Source organism: Crocuta crocuta, unplaced genomic scaffold (assembly GCF_008692635.1).
Source record: "Crocuta crocuta isolate KB4526 unplaced genomic scaffold, BGI_CrCroc_1.0 scaffold45, whole genome shotgun sequence".
Taxonomy (NCBI): Eukaryota; Metazoa; Chordata; class Mammalia; order Carnivora; family Hyaenidae; genus Crocuta; species Crocuta crocuta.
The window spans coordinates 524,553-542,838 of record NW_027530544.1 but is presented as its reverse complement, the minus strand read 5'-3'; the positions used below and the strand labels follow the sequence as shown (position 1 = coordinate 542,838).

At 33.4% G+C, this 18,286-nt stretch overlaps 1 protein-coding gene across 2 annotated transcripts in view; it reads right to left on the bottom strand.

Annotated features, from left to right (window-relative positions):
* Positions 1 to 18,286, bottom strand: part of EAF2 (ELL associated factor 2) — a 39,221-nt gene continuing 20,935 nt past the window's right edge. For both annotated transcript variants that reach the window (XM_077767729.1, XM_077767730.1), the window contains 2 exons: positions 9,843 to 10,103; positions 1 to 626 (listed from right to left, as the gene is read on the bottom strand). In XM_077767729.1, the coding sequence (XP_077623855.1) occupies positions 580 to 626; positions 9,843 to 10,103 (308 nt within the window). In that variant the 3' untranslated portion in view covers positions 1 to 579. The remainder of the gene's footprint in view (positions 627 to 9,842; positions 10,104 to 18,286) is intronic.

Genomic DNA, 18,286 nt, shown 5'->3' with positions numbered 1-18,286 from the left:
AATCAATTGTTTTGATATTTCACAATTGGAGACAGCAGAATGGTAAAATACAGCATTGAATTTGAACCCTAGAACACCTGATCTGCCACTTGTTAACTAACAATATGTGGGCAAGTTACCTAACCTCTGTTTTCTCATCTGTAAAACCTTGGAAATGGAATGCACATGAAAATGCTAGTACTCATAAAAGGTCAAAAATATAACATCAACTGAAAATTCTAAACAAGTTTAATTTCCTTTATCATGAAAAGTTAAGATACATTTCTTCAGTCTTAGAAATTTTTACTCTTTTAAAAAAATTTTTTTAATGCTTTATTTATTTCTGAAAGAGAGAGAGAGACAGCTTGAGCAGGGGAGGGTCAGAGAGAGGGAGGCACAGAATCTGAAACAGGCTCCAGGCTCTGAGCTAGCTGTTAGCAAAGAGCCCAACGCGGGGTTCAAACCCACAAACTGTGAGATCATAACCTGAGCCGAAGTTCGACGCTTAACCGACAGAGCCACCCAGGCGCCCCAGAAATTTTTACTCTTAATATAAATTATCCCATGTCTTACAACTTTTATATATAGCTGAAAGTTTCTTCAGTCATCACTGTCACTTCCTGATTCACTCAGCTGCAAATCATTTCCTAAAATAGAAAAATAGCAAAACTGTAGCAATTAAATATTTAATATTTTCATATTTATTAATTTTGTATAAACATAAATATTATATAATATTATATATATAATATATATAATAAATATTATATAAAATGTAACACCAAGGGTGATCCAGTTTAGCTAGCATTTTGTCATTAATCATCGGATTGCTTATTGTATAATTTAGTCACATCATTAATTTGAAAAATTACTATTGCTTATAAAGAAAACATCAATCTTCAGCATAGTTTTAGTATCACCTGGCATCTATTTTAGTCTTCTTTCACATACCAACACCACCTTCTTTTTTACCCCACTGATTTAATTACAGTAGGAAATGAGAAAAAAAACTGTGGTTTAGATCAGCCTAATTCATTATGAAGAGTGAAAAAAGTTATATAATTTTTTATATAAAATTCAGTCAAAATATTAAGTAGTATTTTTTAAGAGTAATTCATCATTGGTTCCTTTTGTAATTTATCCTTTTGTAATTTATCGAAGTGCTTACAGTAATGGAACTTATTTTCCAGTGGGGGAGACAGAGAGTAAACAAACAAATACATAATATGATGTCAAGTAGGGATAAATACTATGAAAACATGAAGGTAAGTGATGGAAGAGTGGTGGGAGGTGCTATTTTAGATATGATAGTTATTGGCAGGCCCCCTTGAAGGGTGACATCTTAACAGAGGTCCAAATGTAGAGACAAAATCATAAAAATGTGGGTGGGGGGTAGGTACTATCAAGCCTGAACAGGAAATACAGATACCCCAAGGAAGAAGCCTGCTTGTGTTTGCTGATTGCAAGAAGGCCCTGTGGCTGGAGTGGAATGAATGAGGAAGAGAATGATAGGAAATGAGGTCAGGAAGATATCCAGAGACCATGGTTTCTAGGTTATGATAAAAACTTTGGATTATTTTTTTTGAAATGTAATGGCATTCATCAGAAAATTTTAAGCAGGCAACTGACTTGAACTGTTGTAGATCAGTGAATACACTATAATATACTATTAATTGTATCAGTTTCTCCCATAAGAAATAATACTGGCTTTGATTCAGGTGGTTCAGGTGGAGGTGGTGTTAAACAGTCAGGTTTATAATATAAAGACAGAACTTAAAGGACGATCAAAAGTACCAGATTTACAAGATGAAAGAAAGAGAAAAGTGAAGATGACCCCTAACATTTCTAATTTAAATAACTGGATGGTGGTATCATTTACTGAGATGAGAAATACCAGAGGAACAAGATTATGTGAGAAAAATTACAAGTTCAATTTTTGACATGAGATATTTGAGATACCTAGTAAATATTCAAGTATATATATCCAAGTAGTTGGATATATACATCTGACATGGTAGAGATTGGAGCTGGAAATAAAGATTGGGAGTCATTGACTGCAGGGGTTTATTTGAAGATATGGAATTGGATAATATCACTTGGGTAGTAAATTACAATGGTTAAAAACACTGTCGTATTTTTAAACTGTCTAAAATCAACAAAATCAACAAAAAGCTGGCATATTTTGAAGTTAATACCCAGTTTAAGAGGAGTGGTTTCTAGGCCATATAGAAGTTGTTGTAAGATAGCTCAGTTCACTGCATGAACTCCAGAACTATTACATTATTTAATAAAGAAATCTGCTAAAGCTTCTTTTGTGCATGACCATTTTATAATTTCTAAGGATTAAGTTTCCATTTATTACACAACTATTTTATGGCATAAGAATGTTCAACTTGATATGATCCCCATAGCATGAGTTTCTTAAGTCAAACCCAATGTCCTGAGTTCCACTTTTGTAATAGACCTCATGCAGCAGAGGTTATATGCACATGCTTTTGAAATACTCAGTTGATTTGAAGGATCTAGATTAGCCTTTGAACATGACATGCTAATAAAGGAAATACATTTTCAATCAAAATGTTAATTGTGACTTGGAATAGAGAGTTTACCCATAACAAATGCATTCAGACTCCCAAGCCAGTGGTTCTTAATGACAGCAATACTGATCTCTTAGAGATGTTATAGAAATTTATGTGAAGTGTTATTTGTCTAGATGATTTGCAGATTGTTAGTGGCATTTAGTGAGAGGGGAATTTAGGAATGCTAAATGTATTACAATGCAGGAACAAGTCTTGCACAATAAAGAACCCCACAACACTCTGCAAAGCTTTGCAAAGTCCACTAATATATGCATGTACCTGGAAGACCTGTTCATAATTTTAAGGCTGGACCTAATTTCAGTTTTATAAACTAAAGTATTCTTTTGCACAGACTTAAAATTCAGTGAAATTTATGAGGGTTGAACTATTATGTAAACTGAAAGAAGACTACATTTTTTTAAAATGTTACTTGAAATGTTATATTAATGCTGCAAAAACATAGGGGTGCATGTATCTTTTTGAAATAGAGTTAAATCATTATTTTAAATATTTATTTCACAAAGGTTTTTGTATTTAATTGTTTTGGAAAACATCTTAGTGACATGAATGCTTTTCTAATCCTTATTAGAAATTCTAATCCTTATTAGAACTCAACAAGTTAAATGAAGATAAAAATCATTGACATGTGTTGAATGGTGTCTTGCTCCTTTTAATTCTAAATTTATTCATTAAAGATTTCAAGTTATACTATAAAACTGTAATAATCAAAACAGTATGGTACTGACAGAACAGACACATATATCAATGGAACAGAATAGACAGCCCAGAAATAATTCTACATTTATATGGTCAATTAATCATGACAAAGGAGGCAAGAATATACAATAGGGGAAAATAGCCTTCAATAAATGGTTCTGGAAAACTGGACAAAAATATGTTAAGAGAATGAAACTGGACCACTGTCTAACACCATACACAAAAATAATCTCAACATGGGTTTAAGACCTGAATGTAAGACCTAAAACCATACAAATCCTAAAAGAGAATATAGGCAGTAATTTCTTTGACATTGGCCATAACCAAATTTTTCCAGATAGGTCTCCTACGACAAGGGAAACAAAAGCAAAAATAACTATTGGGATCATATCAAAATAAAAAGGTTTGCACGATGAAAGACCCATCAACAAAACAAAAAGACAACCTACTGAATAGGAGAAGATATTTGTAAATGATATATCTAATAAGGGGTCAATATCTAAAATATATAAGGAATTTATATGACTCAACATCAAAACCCAACCCAAATAAAACCCTAACAATCAGATTAAAAAACGGGCAGAAGACCCAAATAGACATTTTTCCAAAGAAGTCATACAGATGGCCAGCAGACATATAAAAAGATGCTCAAAGGGTGCCTGGGTGGCTCAGTCCATTAAGCATCTGACTCTTCATTTTGGCTCAGGGCATAATCTCCTGGTTCCTGGGATCAAGCTCTGCTTTGGGCTCTGTGCTGACCATGTAGAGCCTGCTTGGCATTGTCTTTCCCTTTTTCTCTGCCCCTCCCCTGCTCATGCTCTCTGTCCCTCTCTCAAAATAAATAAATAAACATTAAAAAAGAAAGAAAAGATGCTCAATGTCACTAATCATCAGGAAAATGCAAATAAAAACCAAAATGAGGTATCATCTTACACCTGTCAGAATGGCTAAAATCAAAAAGAGAATAAATAACAAGTGTTGGTGGGGATGTGGAGAAAAAGAAATCCTTTTACACTGTTGGTGGAAATGTAAATTGGTGTAGCCACTGTGGAAAATAATATGGAGATTACTTTAAAAATTAAAATAGAAATACTATATGATCCAATAATTCTACCACTGGGTATTTGTCCAAAGAAAATGTAAACACTATTTCAAAAAGATATAAGCACCACTATATTTTTGCAGCATTATTTACAACAATCCAGACATGGAATCAACCTAAGAGTTGGAAGGATAAGGAATATGTATTTTATATATAAATATATACACACAGTGGAATATTATGCAGCCATAAGAAAGGAATGAGATTGTATCATTTGTGATGACATGGATGGACCTAAAAGGTATTATTGTTAGACTGAGAAAGACAAATACCATATGATTTCACTCATATGTGGAATCCAAAAAAAATGAATAAACAAACAAAAAGCAGAATCAGATCTATAAATACAGAGAACAAACTGATGGTTGCCAGAAAGGAGGGGAGTAGAGGAATGGGCAAAATGGGTGCAGGGGAATGGAAGATACAGGCTTCAAATTATGGATGAATAAATCACAGGAATAAAAGACACAGCATAAGGAATATAGACAATGATATTATAATAATGTTGTATGGTGATAGATGGTAGGTATGCTTGCAATGAGCACAGCATATTGTATAAACTTGTGGAATCACTATGTTGTAATGTAACATTGTATGTCAACAACACTCAAATAAAAAAATTTGAATAAATAAAATAAATAAATTTGTTATTTAAAAGTAGGTGCAAACATTTGGTTTACTTTGTTGTCCCTCTGGTTTGGCCATGCTTGAGAATTTATAAAGTAGAACGTGTATTACTAAGTCATTTTAATTTTTCTTAATATTATATTATTTTCAAAGATGTATGTATCTAGGTGATATTGAGTTATGAAATTCATTTCAAGTTAGTTAAAGGGGACTTTAAAATATCTGTTATAAAAGAGAGCATTGGGTCTGATAAGGTTGAGAAATGAGATTACTGTGGTAACAATAAAAGAAGGTTTAGTTCCTCTTATAAGAAAACTTCTATTTGGATAAAATATATCAGAAAAATAAATTGGCTAGTTTTTTAAAGAAATCCCAAATGGTAGTTAACTACTGTTATAACAAATAACTACTGGCTTCTGCTTATAATTTTTGCATCCACAATCTTTCTGAATTCTTTTGTTATTTCTATAGTTTGTTGAATCTCCCGAACTTTTTCTGAAGACAATTATATTTTATTTCTTGTTTTCAATTCTAACATATCATTTTTTACTTGTTTTATTGCATTTTCTAGAATATTCAGTACAATGTTAAATAAAAATCATGGTGTTAGTCTTCCTTATCTTCTTCCTAACTTCAATGAGAATGCTTGCAGAGTCTCTATTATCATGTTGGCAATAGTTTTGTTTTTTATAATAAATTTTATAAAGTTAAATACATTTTATATTAGACCTTTGGTAAAAGTTTTTAAAATTCGGGGCACCTGGGTGGCTCAGTTGGTTGGGTGTCTGACTTCAACCTAGGTCATGATCTTGCCATTACAAGTTCGAGCCCCATTATCGGGCTCTGTGCTGACAGCTCTGAGCCTGGGGCCTGTTTCAGATTCTGTGTCTCCCTCTCTTCTCTCTCTGCCCCTACCCCACTTGTGCTCTCTCTCAAAGATAAACATTTAAAAATTAAAAAAAAAAGTTTTTAAAATTCATAAATACTAAATTTTGTCAAAATAAAATTTGTTGAAATTGTATGGCTTTATTCCTATAATATCTTAATGTGGTAAATTATACTGATAGCATTTAGGTTATTGAGCATTTTTTACATTTCTGTCATGACTTGCTTGCTTGTTTTAAGTGCATGGGTTATTCAATTTTCTAATATATTCTTTAGTAATTTTGTAACTATGTTCTTAAGTGAAATTGTTCTACAGTGCTTTTGTCTTGCTCCTATTTAGTTTTGCTATCAAGGTTACTCTAATATTATAAAAGATCTTTTCTATTCTCTGAAACAGTTTGTAGAAGATAAGAATTATTTGTTCCTTGAATATTTGTTAAAATTATTTATAAAACTATCTTCAGTTTTCCAGCATCTAGGGTGGAGGAGGATGAGACGTTAACTACTACTGGTTTCGTTAGGCTTTCTTTTTGTTTTTAAAAATATTTTTAAATGTTTTATTTATTTTTGAGAGAGAGAGAGAGAGACGGCATGAGCAGGGGAAGGTCAGAGAGAGAGGGAGACACAAAATGTGAACCAGGCTCCAGTCTCTGAGCTAGCTGTCGGTACAGAGCCCAACGCGGGGCTCGAACTCACAAACCCTGAGATCATGACCTGAGCCAAAGTCAGACGCTTAACTGACTGAGCCACCCAGGTGCCCCTCATTAGGCTTTTGATTTCTTTTTGAGTCACATTTGATAGATAATACTTTTCCTTGAAACTCACCCGTTTCTATCCTAAATTTCCTGGAATGAAATTTTTGTAAAATTCTCTTAATTTAAAAAATAAAAGCATATTTTAGCTATAATTTTATCTACTTTTTCATTCCTAATAATATTTGATAATATTTGTGCCTTTTCTTTTTTCTTCATTAGCTCTGGCTGGAGGTTGGTCTTTTTATTAGTTTTCAAAGAAATTAATTTTAGTTTTGTTTATTCTCTAATTTTTCTTCACTATCTATAATTTTGATTCAAACCTATATTTCTTTCTCTGCTTTCTTTAAGCTTAAGATAGTTTTCTAGTTTTTCAAGATGAATCTTTCACTTATTTGTTTTAAATCTTTTTTAAAAGAACATTTTGAGGCTATAAATTTCCCTGTATCATTTTGGCCACATCCTCAAATTACTGTGATAAATTATTTTTGATATTGCTTAATTGTAAATATTTTATAATTTCATTGTAGTTTCTTTTTAACATGTAAATTATTAAGCATGTGCTTTGAATGTATTTTAAACTAATTTTTTGTTATTTATATTTTCATTGTATTATAACCCTATAATATGATCAGTAGAATGTTAATTCTTTGAAATATGTTATTTCCTTTGTCTTAGTAGAAAGTAATTATAAAAGTTTTATAGATACCTTAAAAGAATGTCTGTTTCTCATTTTTGGATTGTAGAATTATATATTTACTATTAGAATAGGCATGTGTTGTTCAAGGATTATATACCCTTACTAGATTTTGTCTGCTTGATTACAGATGGATTAAATATTTCATTATGACAGAGACTTAGTGTATCTTCTTATTCCAATAATTTTTATTGTATACATATACACACACACACTCCTACCTATTTTAATATATATGCACATACGTTGTGAAGATATATTATCATTGGCACACAAATTTGTAATTCTTTATCTTCCTAATGAATTGAACCTTCTGTCATTATTTGGCCATTCAAGAAGTCAGACGCTCCAATTTTACCTCTTAAGTTAGGAAGACGATCACTAATGACATCAATAACTGGAAGTTCAAAAGACCTTTCCCAATCCCTATTTATTTCATAGTTTTTCTTTCTCTGCCACCCAGACTTGGCTCCTCCCTTCTTTAGTTCTGTTATTTGGATAGCTAGGGTCAGTCGTTTTCTTTATTATTACTAATTAACGCAGTGAGATTAGTTTTATTTTTTTTATTTTTATTTTTTTAAATGTTTTTATTTATTTCTAGGAGAGAGAGAGAGAGAGAGAGAGCGTGAGCAGGGGAGGGTCAGAAAGAGAGGGAATCACAGACTGAAACAGGTTCCAGGCTCTGAGCTGGCAGTTAGCACAGAGCCCGACGCAGGGCCCGAACCCACGAACTGCGAGATCATGACCTAAGCGAAAGTCGGACGCTTAACCAACTAAGCCACCCAGGCGCCCCTTTTTTTATTTTTTTATTTTTAGAGATTAGTTTTAAATACACAGAAAGTTCCATTCTCCCCCTGAGAGTATCAACCTGTATGCTTTTATTAAAAAGTATTTATTGAGCATCTACTATGTATCAGGTTGTGTGCTAGGTGCTAGAACTCAATAATAAGCGAAAAATAAACAAGATTGGTGTCCTCCTGAAGCTTATATTTTAGAAGAAAGCAAATCACACACAAGATATAAATTTATAATTATGACATTTGACATAAGCAAGATATTGCTCTGAAGTTCTACAAAAAGGAGGATCTGACCTTGTCAGGAAGGTATCCTTGATAAAGTGTGCCTTGAACTGTAATCTAAAGGAGAAAAAGGTAACCATATGAAAAGAAAGAATCTGGCTGAATGAACAGCAGTGTTTAAGGGCCCTGATAAAGGTGAAAGGTTTGAGTATAGTAGCAAAAATTAGGTAAAAGTTGCTAGAACAAAAAAAGCAAGACCATTATGTTAAGATGTTTTGTCTCTATCATAGAAGAAATTACAAATGATACTTGAATAATGTGGGAGTGGTTAGGGGAGCTGACTCTGTTGTGAAAAATCTGCATATAACTTTTGATTCTACAAAAACAACTACTCAAACCTACTGTTGACCAGAGGCCTTACCAAAAATATAAGTAGTTGATTAACACATATTTTGTATGCTATATGTGTTATATACTATATTCTTACAATAAATCAAGGTAGAGAAAAGAGAATGTTAAGAAAAGCATAAGGCAAAGAAAATACATTTACAGTACTAGAAAAAATCTATTAAAAAAAAAACCCCACGTAAAGTGGACTTGCAGTGTCTACTGTGTTGCTTAAGGGTCAACTGTGTTAGTTACTGAAAAGTTTAAAGCAGGAGGAGTGACAAATTATATTTGAATTATGAAAAGAGCAATATGGCTGCAATATACATAATGGATCAAAACTGGGTTTGAGTAGATAAGGGGTGAACCAGTTAGGACATCACTACAGAGTGAAAAGTAAGAAATAACAGTAAGTTGAACAAGAGTGGTAGCAGTGGAGATGCAGAGAAGTAGATGAATTTGAGAAATATTTAGGAGGTAAAATAAATAGGACTTGATGAAGGACTGACTATACTATAAAAAGGGAGAAGAAATAAGTCCTTGTATACAATTAGGCTTCTGGATTGTACTATGATAAATCCTGCCTTTCACTAAGAGGAAATAGTGAGCCAGTGAGTTTAAGTTGGTTTTTGGACAAAATGAATTTGGAATGCCTTTCCTAAGAGATGGTGTTGGACCTATCTGTTTCTAGAGCTCAGAGGACTAGGTCATAGATGCAAATTTATAAGTTATCTATATGTAAGAATTGACTGCAACAAAAATATGGAGGAGATTATCTAGGGAAAGAATGTGGAGTAAAAAAGAGAGAGGACCTATAATTAAGCCTTGAGAAACTCCAGGTCTAATGACGGACTAGAAGATTCTATACTGGCAAAGGAGAAGAGAAAAGTATCTAGAGAGACAGAAGAAAAACTAGTAAGACATAATGTCACAGTGTGAAAAGGAGAGGAATGATTCAATAAAAAGGTAATGATTAATCATAGTATCAAATGAATAAAGTAAGAGTTTGATTCTTTTTATTCAAATTTTAGATCAATAATCACTATGGCTCCACAGAAAATTCTTACTTTTCGATTACTCATGTTTACATATACTTACTTAAAGTACTCATCAGAAGGCCACTGCTGTCATGAGATCTATCCCGGCCAGCATCCATATCAGGAATCCTGCACTGTGGCATGGCAGACATGGCAGGATGTCCTGAGATATAAGTCCCTAGATCAGAAGGAGAGGATCTGCACTCTTCATCATCTGAGTCACTGGAACTATCCTCACTACTTGAAGATGATGAACTTTTGGAATCTGATGAACTATCACAACTACTCATCTGGTCCATTAGACTAGCTTCTGCCTTCAGTTCTGAAAATAAAACAGAAATTAATAGATAGGTTAAATAGATAATATTAAACATAAACATTAAAGTAAACTTTGAATGTGTTAGCTTCTAAAAAACTGTCGATGAAGAATAAATTAGATATACATACATTTAGAGCATTTAAGGCATTTTATTTAAATTTTTTAAAATGTTTATTTTTGAGAGAGAGAATGTGAGTAGTGGAGGGGCAGAGAGAGAGGGAGACACAAAATCTGAAGCAGGCTTCAGGCTCTGAGCTGTCAGCATAGAGCCCAACATGGGGCTTGAACCCATGAATTGTGAGATCATGACCTGAGATGATCTGATACTTAACTGACTGAGTCACCCAGGCACCCCTAAAGCATTTTATTTAAAAAGCTCCTCTACCATCAAAACAAATCACACTTCAATGCTGGGATTATGAAAATTAAAAGACATAGGCAGTGCCTAAGTTGAAATACTACATTTTTATGCCATTACACTTAAATATGTATGTAATTCAAATAAAATAAAGAATGTAAAAACTTAAAAATGTGAAAATGAAAATCTATTTTGGCAGAGACAATCCTCCAACTTCTCTTATCCTAAAACATATATAATGCAATACAATACATACAGATGAATTTTTTTCCAGCTTTTTTGATGTATAATTGACAAAATTGTATATATTTAAATGTACAACAGGCTCCTGGCCTTGGCATAAACAGTGGCTTGGGATAAAAAAACACTACCTTCAACCAGGGATCTGGACATTCAGCGTGAACAGTTGAGTGATGCCGGGTAGACAGAGTTCCTGCCTCTGCACCAGCAGTTTGAGGTGAATGAAATATTACTGAGCCATAAAAAAGAATGAAATCTTGCCCTTTGCAACAATATGGATGGAACCAGAGAGTATTATGATAAGTGAAATAAGTCAGTCAGAGAAAGGCAAATGGAATTTAAGAAACAAAACAAATGATCATAGGGAAAAAAAGAGAAGCAGAAGAAAAATTCTCTTAACTATAGAAAATAAAATGAAGGTTGCTAGAGGGGAGGTGGGGGGTATGGATTAAATCTGTGATGAGGATTAAGGAATGTACATGTTGTGATGAGCACTGGGTGTTGTATGTAAGTGTTGAATCACTAAATTGTACATCTGAAACAAACATTACACTGTATGTTAACTAACTGGAATTTAAATAAAAACTTAAAAAAAATTTAGATACCATTCTGTATATTACATCACCAGAACTTATTCATCTTATAGCTCAAAGTTTATACCACTTGACCAATTATTTCCTATTTCTCCCTACCCCTACAGTCCCTGGCAACCACCCTCATACACTGTTTCTATGAGTTTCACATTTTTTAGATTCCACATATAAGTGAGATCATACAAAATTTATTTCTCTGTGTAGCTTATTTAATGTACTTCTCTTTCTGATAGTTTGTTGTTAGTATATAGGAATGCAACTGATTTTTGCATATTGATTTTGTATCCTGCAACTTTACTAAATTCATTTATTCTAACAGTTTTTTGGTGCAGTTTTTAGGGTTTTTTATGCATAAGATCATATTATCTGCAGAGATTAATTTATTTCTTCTTTCCAATTTAGATCCATTTCTTTTTCTTGCCTAATTGCTCTAGTTAGGATTTCAGTACTATGCTAAATAGAAGTGAATAAGTACCCTTGTCTTATTCCTGATCTTAGAAGAAAACTTTCAGCTTTTCAATGTAATATATGTCATATATGGCCTTTATTATGTAGAGACACATTTCTTCTCTAATTTGTTGAGAATTTTCATTTTATTTATTTTTATTTTTTTAAGTTTCTTTATTTTTGAGAGAGAGAGAGAGAGAAAGAGAGAGAGAGAGAGCACAAGCAGGGGAGAGGCAGAGAGAGAGGGAGAGAGAGAGAATCCCAAGCAGCCTCCACACTGTCAGTGCAGAGCCCAATGTAGGGCTCAAACTCACAAACCATGAGATCATGACCTGAGCTGAAACCAAGAGTCAGACACTTAACTGACTGAGTCACCCAGGTGCCCTGAGAGTTTTTAATGTGAAATTATGTTGAATTGTCTCAAATGATTTTTTCTGCATCTATGGAGATAATCATATGATTTTTATATTTCATTCCATTAACATGATGTATCACATCTATTGATTTGCATATATTGAAATACCCTTGCATTCCCAGCATAAATCCCAGTTGATCATAGTGTATAATCCTTTTAATATGCTGTTGAATTTGGTTTGCTAGTATTTTGTTGAGGATTTCTCCATCTATGTTTATCTGGGATACACGCCTGTAATTTTCTTTTCTTATAATGTCCTTGTCTGGCTTTGTTCTCAGAGTAATGCTGGCTTTGTAAAATTAATTTGAAAGTGTTCTCTCCTCTTCAATTTCTTGGAATAGTTTGAGAGGAATTGGTATTAATTCTTGTTTTAAATATTTGGTATAATTCACCAGTGAAGCCATCTATCTGGTTATATGCTTTCTTTGCTAGGGGGGATTTTGATTATTCAGTTTCCTTACTCAATTTTGTTCAGATTTTCTTTCTTCATGATTCAGTCTTGGTAGGTTATCTCTTTCTAGGAATTTATCCATTTCTTCTAGATTAAATGATTTGTTAGCATATGGTTTCTCATAGCAGTCTCTTATGAATCTGTAATTGTAGCATCAGTTATAATGTCTCTTTTATTTATCTATTTGAGTATTCTTTCTCTTTTCTTCATTAATCTAGTTAAAAGTTTGTCAGTTTTATCTTTTAGAAAAACTCTTAGTTTTATTCATCTTTTTTATTTTTTCTAGCCAATTTTTCTTATTTCTGTTCTGAATAATCTTTATCATTTCCTTCCTTCTGTTGACTTTAGGCTTAATTTGTTCTTCTTCTGGTTTCTTGAGGTGTTAAAGTTAGGTTATTTGAGATCTTTCTTTTTCCTAATATAGGGATTTATTGCTATAAACTTCCTTCTTGAGCAGCTTTTGCTGCATCCCATACGTTTTGGTATACTGCCCTTCCATTTCATTTATTTCAAGATTTTTAAATTTCCTTTCTGATTTCTTCTTTGACTCACTGGTTGTTCAGGTGCATGTTGTTTAATATCCACAAATTTGTGAATTTTCCCACTTTCCTCCCATCGTTGATACTAGTGTCATACCACTGTGGTTGGAAAAGATACTTAATATGATTTCAATCTTTTACAACTTGTTAAGACTTCCTTTGTGACCTATCATATGATGTATCATGGAGAATGTTCAGCATTTGCTTGAGAAGAATGTGTATTCTGCTACTGTTGATACCATGTTTTATACAAATCTGTTGTCTATTTGGTCTAAAGTGTAGTTCAAATACAATGTTTTCTTATCTATTTTCTGCCTTTATCCATTGTTGAAAGTGGGGTACTGAAGTCCCTTACTATTTTTGCATTGGTGTCTCTATTTCTCCCCAGATCTATAAATATGTAATATACTAGGTGCTCCAATGTTGGGTGCATATACACTTACAGCTGTTAAATCCTCTCGATGAAATAATCCTTTATGTTATCTAATAAACCTTCTTTGTCTCTTGTGACACTTTTGACTTACTCTGCTTTGTCTGATGTAAATATAGCTACTTTTCTCTTTTGCTTTCCATTGATGGGAATATCCTGTTTCTATTCCTTCATTTTCAGCCTACATGTGTCCTTAGAGGTGAAGTAAGTCTCTTGTAGGTAGCACTAGTTGATCTTGTTTTTTATCCATTCAGCCAAACTATGTCTTTTGACTGGAGAATTTAATTCATTTCTGTTTAAACTACTCATTGGTAGGTAAGGATTTACTTTTGCCATCAACTGTTTCTGGCTTTTTTGTAGTTCATATCACTTGCTGTCTTCCTTTGTGATGTAATAAATTTCCATAGTGGTATGCTTTGATTTCTTTTCTTTATCTTTTGTATAATTGTTAGAGGTTTTTGCTTTGTGGTTACCACGAGGCTATATAAAATCTCCTACAGTTATAACAATGTATTTTAAGCTGACAATAACTTCTACCAAATAGAAAAACTTTACCCTTTTATTTCCCTTCCTACATTTTATGTTTTTGATGTGACATTTCACATCTTTTTAAATTGTGTGTCCATTAACAAATTGTTATAGCTAGTGTTATTTTTAATACTTTTGTTTTTTACCTTTTATACTAGAATTAAGTAATTTACACACTACCACTACAGTATGAGAGTATTCTAAATTTGACTCTGTACTTCAGTTTCCCAGTGAGTTTTATACTTCCATTTGTTTTCATGTTACTAATTAGCATCCATTCACTTCAGCTTGAAGAATTCCCTTCAGCATTTCTTGTAAGGTACCTCTGGTGTCAATGAACTCCCTCAGCTTTGGTGTATATGGAAAGGTCTTTACATCTTCATTTCTGAAGGACAGCTTTACCAGTTAAAGTATTCTTAATTGGTAGGTTTTCGTTGTTGTTGATTTGATATTACCCAACTCTCTTAGTCTGCAAGGTTTCTGCTGAGAAATCCACTGATAGCCATATGAGGTTCCTTTATATGTGAGGAGTTTCTTTTGCTTTTTTCAAAATTCTTTCTTTTTCTTTGATTTTTGGCAGTTTTATTATAATTTGTCTTGGTAAAGACTTTAGAATTTTTATCTTAATTGACAATGTTAGTTTCAGGTATACAATGTAGTTATTCAACAGTTCTATAAGTTATGCTATGTTCACTACACATATAGCTACCATCTGTCACCATGCAATGCTATTATAATACCATTGTATATATTCCATATGCTGTGCCTTTTATTCTTGTAATTTTCTTTGCGTTGATATTGCTTGGAGTCTTTTGAGCTTCATATGCCTGGATGTTCATATTCAGATATTCCAATTTGGGAAGTTTTTGGCCATTATTTCTTTAAATAAATTTTCTCTCTATCTTCTCCTCCTGGGATCCCTCTAATTCATACATTGTTTTGCTGGATGTATTATCCTCTAATTCCCATAGGTCCTCCCCACTCCTTTTCATTCCTTTTTTTCTCCTCTGACTAGTTATTTTAAAATGGCCTATCTTTGAGTTTATTCTTTCTTCTGCTTGATAAAATCTGTGGTTGATGCTGTATACTGTATCTCTAAATTTCATTCACGGTATTTGTCAACTCCAGAATTTGTTTAGTTCTTTTTATTATTTCAATCTCTTTGCTGAACTAGTTTTGTTTGTGTATTGTTTTCCTGATTTTGTTGAGTTGCCTTTCTTCTCTTCAAGGTCTGTTTTTATGAAACAACTATTTTGAATTCTTTGGCAATTCATAGATCTCCATTTCTTTAGGGTCGATTATTGAAAAATTATTATATTCTTTTGGTGGCGTCATGTGTTCCTGACTTTTCATGTTTCTTGTAGCCCTGCGCTGATGTCTGCATTTTTCCACATTACATATTGATTTTGATGGGGAAAGACCTTCACCTGTGGGTGGGCGTGAGGGCTCTGTCTGGGTGCAGCATGGCATTTCTGGCTCTAGGGAGGGCCTAGCAGTGTAGTCTCTGTGCAACTCCATCAGCTGAGGTCAGTGTTGGTGAAGATTGTATGGGTCCTCAGTGGCCAAGGCTGCAAGTGTCTACAGTAGCAGAGAGGGCTTTTGGAGTCTTCAGTGGCAAAGGTTGCTGGGACCTATCTCTTTTTCTCCTGTGGGGGTTGCTGTTGCTGAAGTGATCCCTCCTAGCACTGGGTTGGGCTCTTAGGACACTCATGGTGGTAATGGCACTGGTTTCTGATGCATGGATGCCTGTGAAGTAGCCAAGAAGCTGGGGTGACCATGGCTCCAGCATTTAGGGCAGTGGCTAGCCAGCAGCAGCTGTGGCATCAGTGCTTGAAGCATGGGTGTGTACAGAGCAACCTGGGTCTGGAGCATGAGCACTTGTTTACTTAGTTGTCCTCTGGNGACCTAAGTGAAAGTTGGACGCTTAACCGACTAAGCCACCCAGGCGCCCCTGTGTGTGTGTGTTTTAAATATTCTAAGTATTTTTGAAAAACCAGCTCCCATTATAATTTTGATCATAATGTTTCAGTAGGTAAAAAGAGCAATAATGTTGATATCCTCTTTGGTTTAGTATTTTTCAAAAAAACTTTTTAAGATTCTCAAAATTTATGGTTATGCAAGATCTTCAGCTAAATCGATTTTATAATTTTACAAATGAGGACAAAATGGACAAAAATTATCAGCTATTCAGGAGTAGAGTCAAGTCTACTGACTTTCAGGTCAATGTTTTTCTAGAATATGAATACAAATGTCAAGTAGTTGAAGAAAAAACTCTTTAATCTTTTTATTTTAGCAAGAAGTTACCCTGTTCAGGATTAACATGAAGATCTTTGCTTACTTTTGTGGGTTTTGGTTCAAATGATAATCTAATTTTCAGAGCCTTTATAGTATTATCTTTATCTTCTTAGTAAATCTCTAGCAGCTGGAATTTCCACAAGTTCCTGCTGGTGCTACTTGAAATAAGGAAAAGAACTTCACCAGATGGGTAAGGTGGCGCCTATAGGTGGGAAAACCTAATGCCTACAAGTGAGGAAAGGGGGTCTCTGGCCTGCTAAAAAAAAGAAGAGTGCTTCTTGGACCAGAGAATTTTTTGGTTGGCTCTCCACTGCCTGGGGGTGGGGTGGGAATACAGAATGCTTCCCAGTGAGGTGTTTGTGTGGCAGAATTCCCCTTGTCAGTGCCACCTAGCTTTGGGATGTCTTTGGATGAGACAGAAGAACTTTAGGATGATATGGGGTAGAGAGTTGAAGTTATACAGATATTTAGAATTTACCTACAGTGGAAATGCTACTCATTTACTGATGCAGTTAAAGAGATACTCAGAGATATAGTTATACTATTAAATGCATTCAAAAAGTATATTCAATATAGATAAGCTTACCATCCAATTATATGAATAACAGAGCAAACTCAAAATGAAAGAAATAATTATTTTTCAAGAGCAGACATTAATGAAAGAATAAACAAAGAAAACAAGAAAAAGGGAGTTAAAATAATAGCTAATATTTTAACAGTTCGTAGTGCCTGCTTTAGGCCTATTATAGGTATTTCTGCATTTAATCCTCTCAACAACCCTGATACATACCTCTATTTTACAAATGAGGAAACATACACAAAGAGAATAAGAGGTTAAGTAAATTTCCCCAGGTTATGCAGCTGCTAAGTGATGGTGCCAGGATTTGAACACCAGTAGTCTGACTCCAAAGATGTCAGTAGTTACCTACTTAATTCTCTTTCTCTCCTCATCTGGCAATGGATGTTGACAAATGTTTTAGCTACATGAGTGAAAAAATATTCCTTAATTTAAAAATTTACATTGTGAAAGCGCAAGTGAGTCTGATCAATTTTGCACGTATTCATTGTCCATTGCATAACTTAGGTTGTAAAACAGACTTAAATCCATATTGAAATTCTGCATGTGATAAAAATGGCTTTTTTCAAATTAGACATACAAATGGCTAATAGACACATGAAAAGATACTCTATATCACTCATCATCAGGGAAATACAAATCACAACAACAAAGAGATATCACCTAACACCTGTCAGAATAGCTAAAATTAAAACACAGAAAACAACAGATGTTGGTGAGGAGACAGAGACAGGAGAATCCTCTTATACTGTTGGTAGGAATGCAAACTGGTGCAGCCACTCTAGAAAAAAGCATGGAGGTTCTTCAAAAAGTTAAAAAGAGAACTACTCTATGACCTACCTATTGTACTACTAGGTATATATCCAAAGGATACAAAAATAGTGATTTGAAGGGACATATGAATCCTGATATTTATAGCAGCATTATCAATAATAGCCAAATTATGGAAAAAGCCCAAATGTCCAATGACTGATGAATGGCTAAAGAAGATGTGTATGTATATATATATATAATAATAATATATATAATTAAAATATTTTAAAATACATAAAAAATAAATAAAAATTTAAAAATAAAAATAAATATATAAAATACATAAAAAATATAATAAATATATAATAAAAATAAATTATTATATATAATAAAATACATAATATTATATATATTATATATATATTGCACATGAATTTAGCCTCAGTCCTTCCATCTTGACCCACAGTTTACCTTCTGGGCCTGCACTCAGAGGGCTATGTGACTATCCTCAGATGTAAAGAAAAAAAAAACAAATAAGAAGACAAGGGTTAATGTTCCCT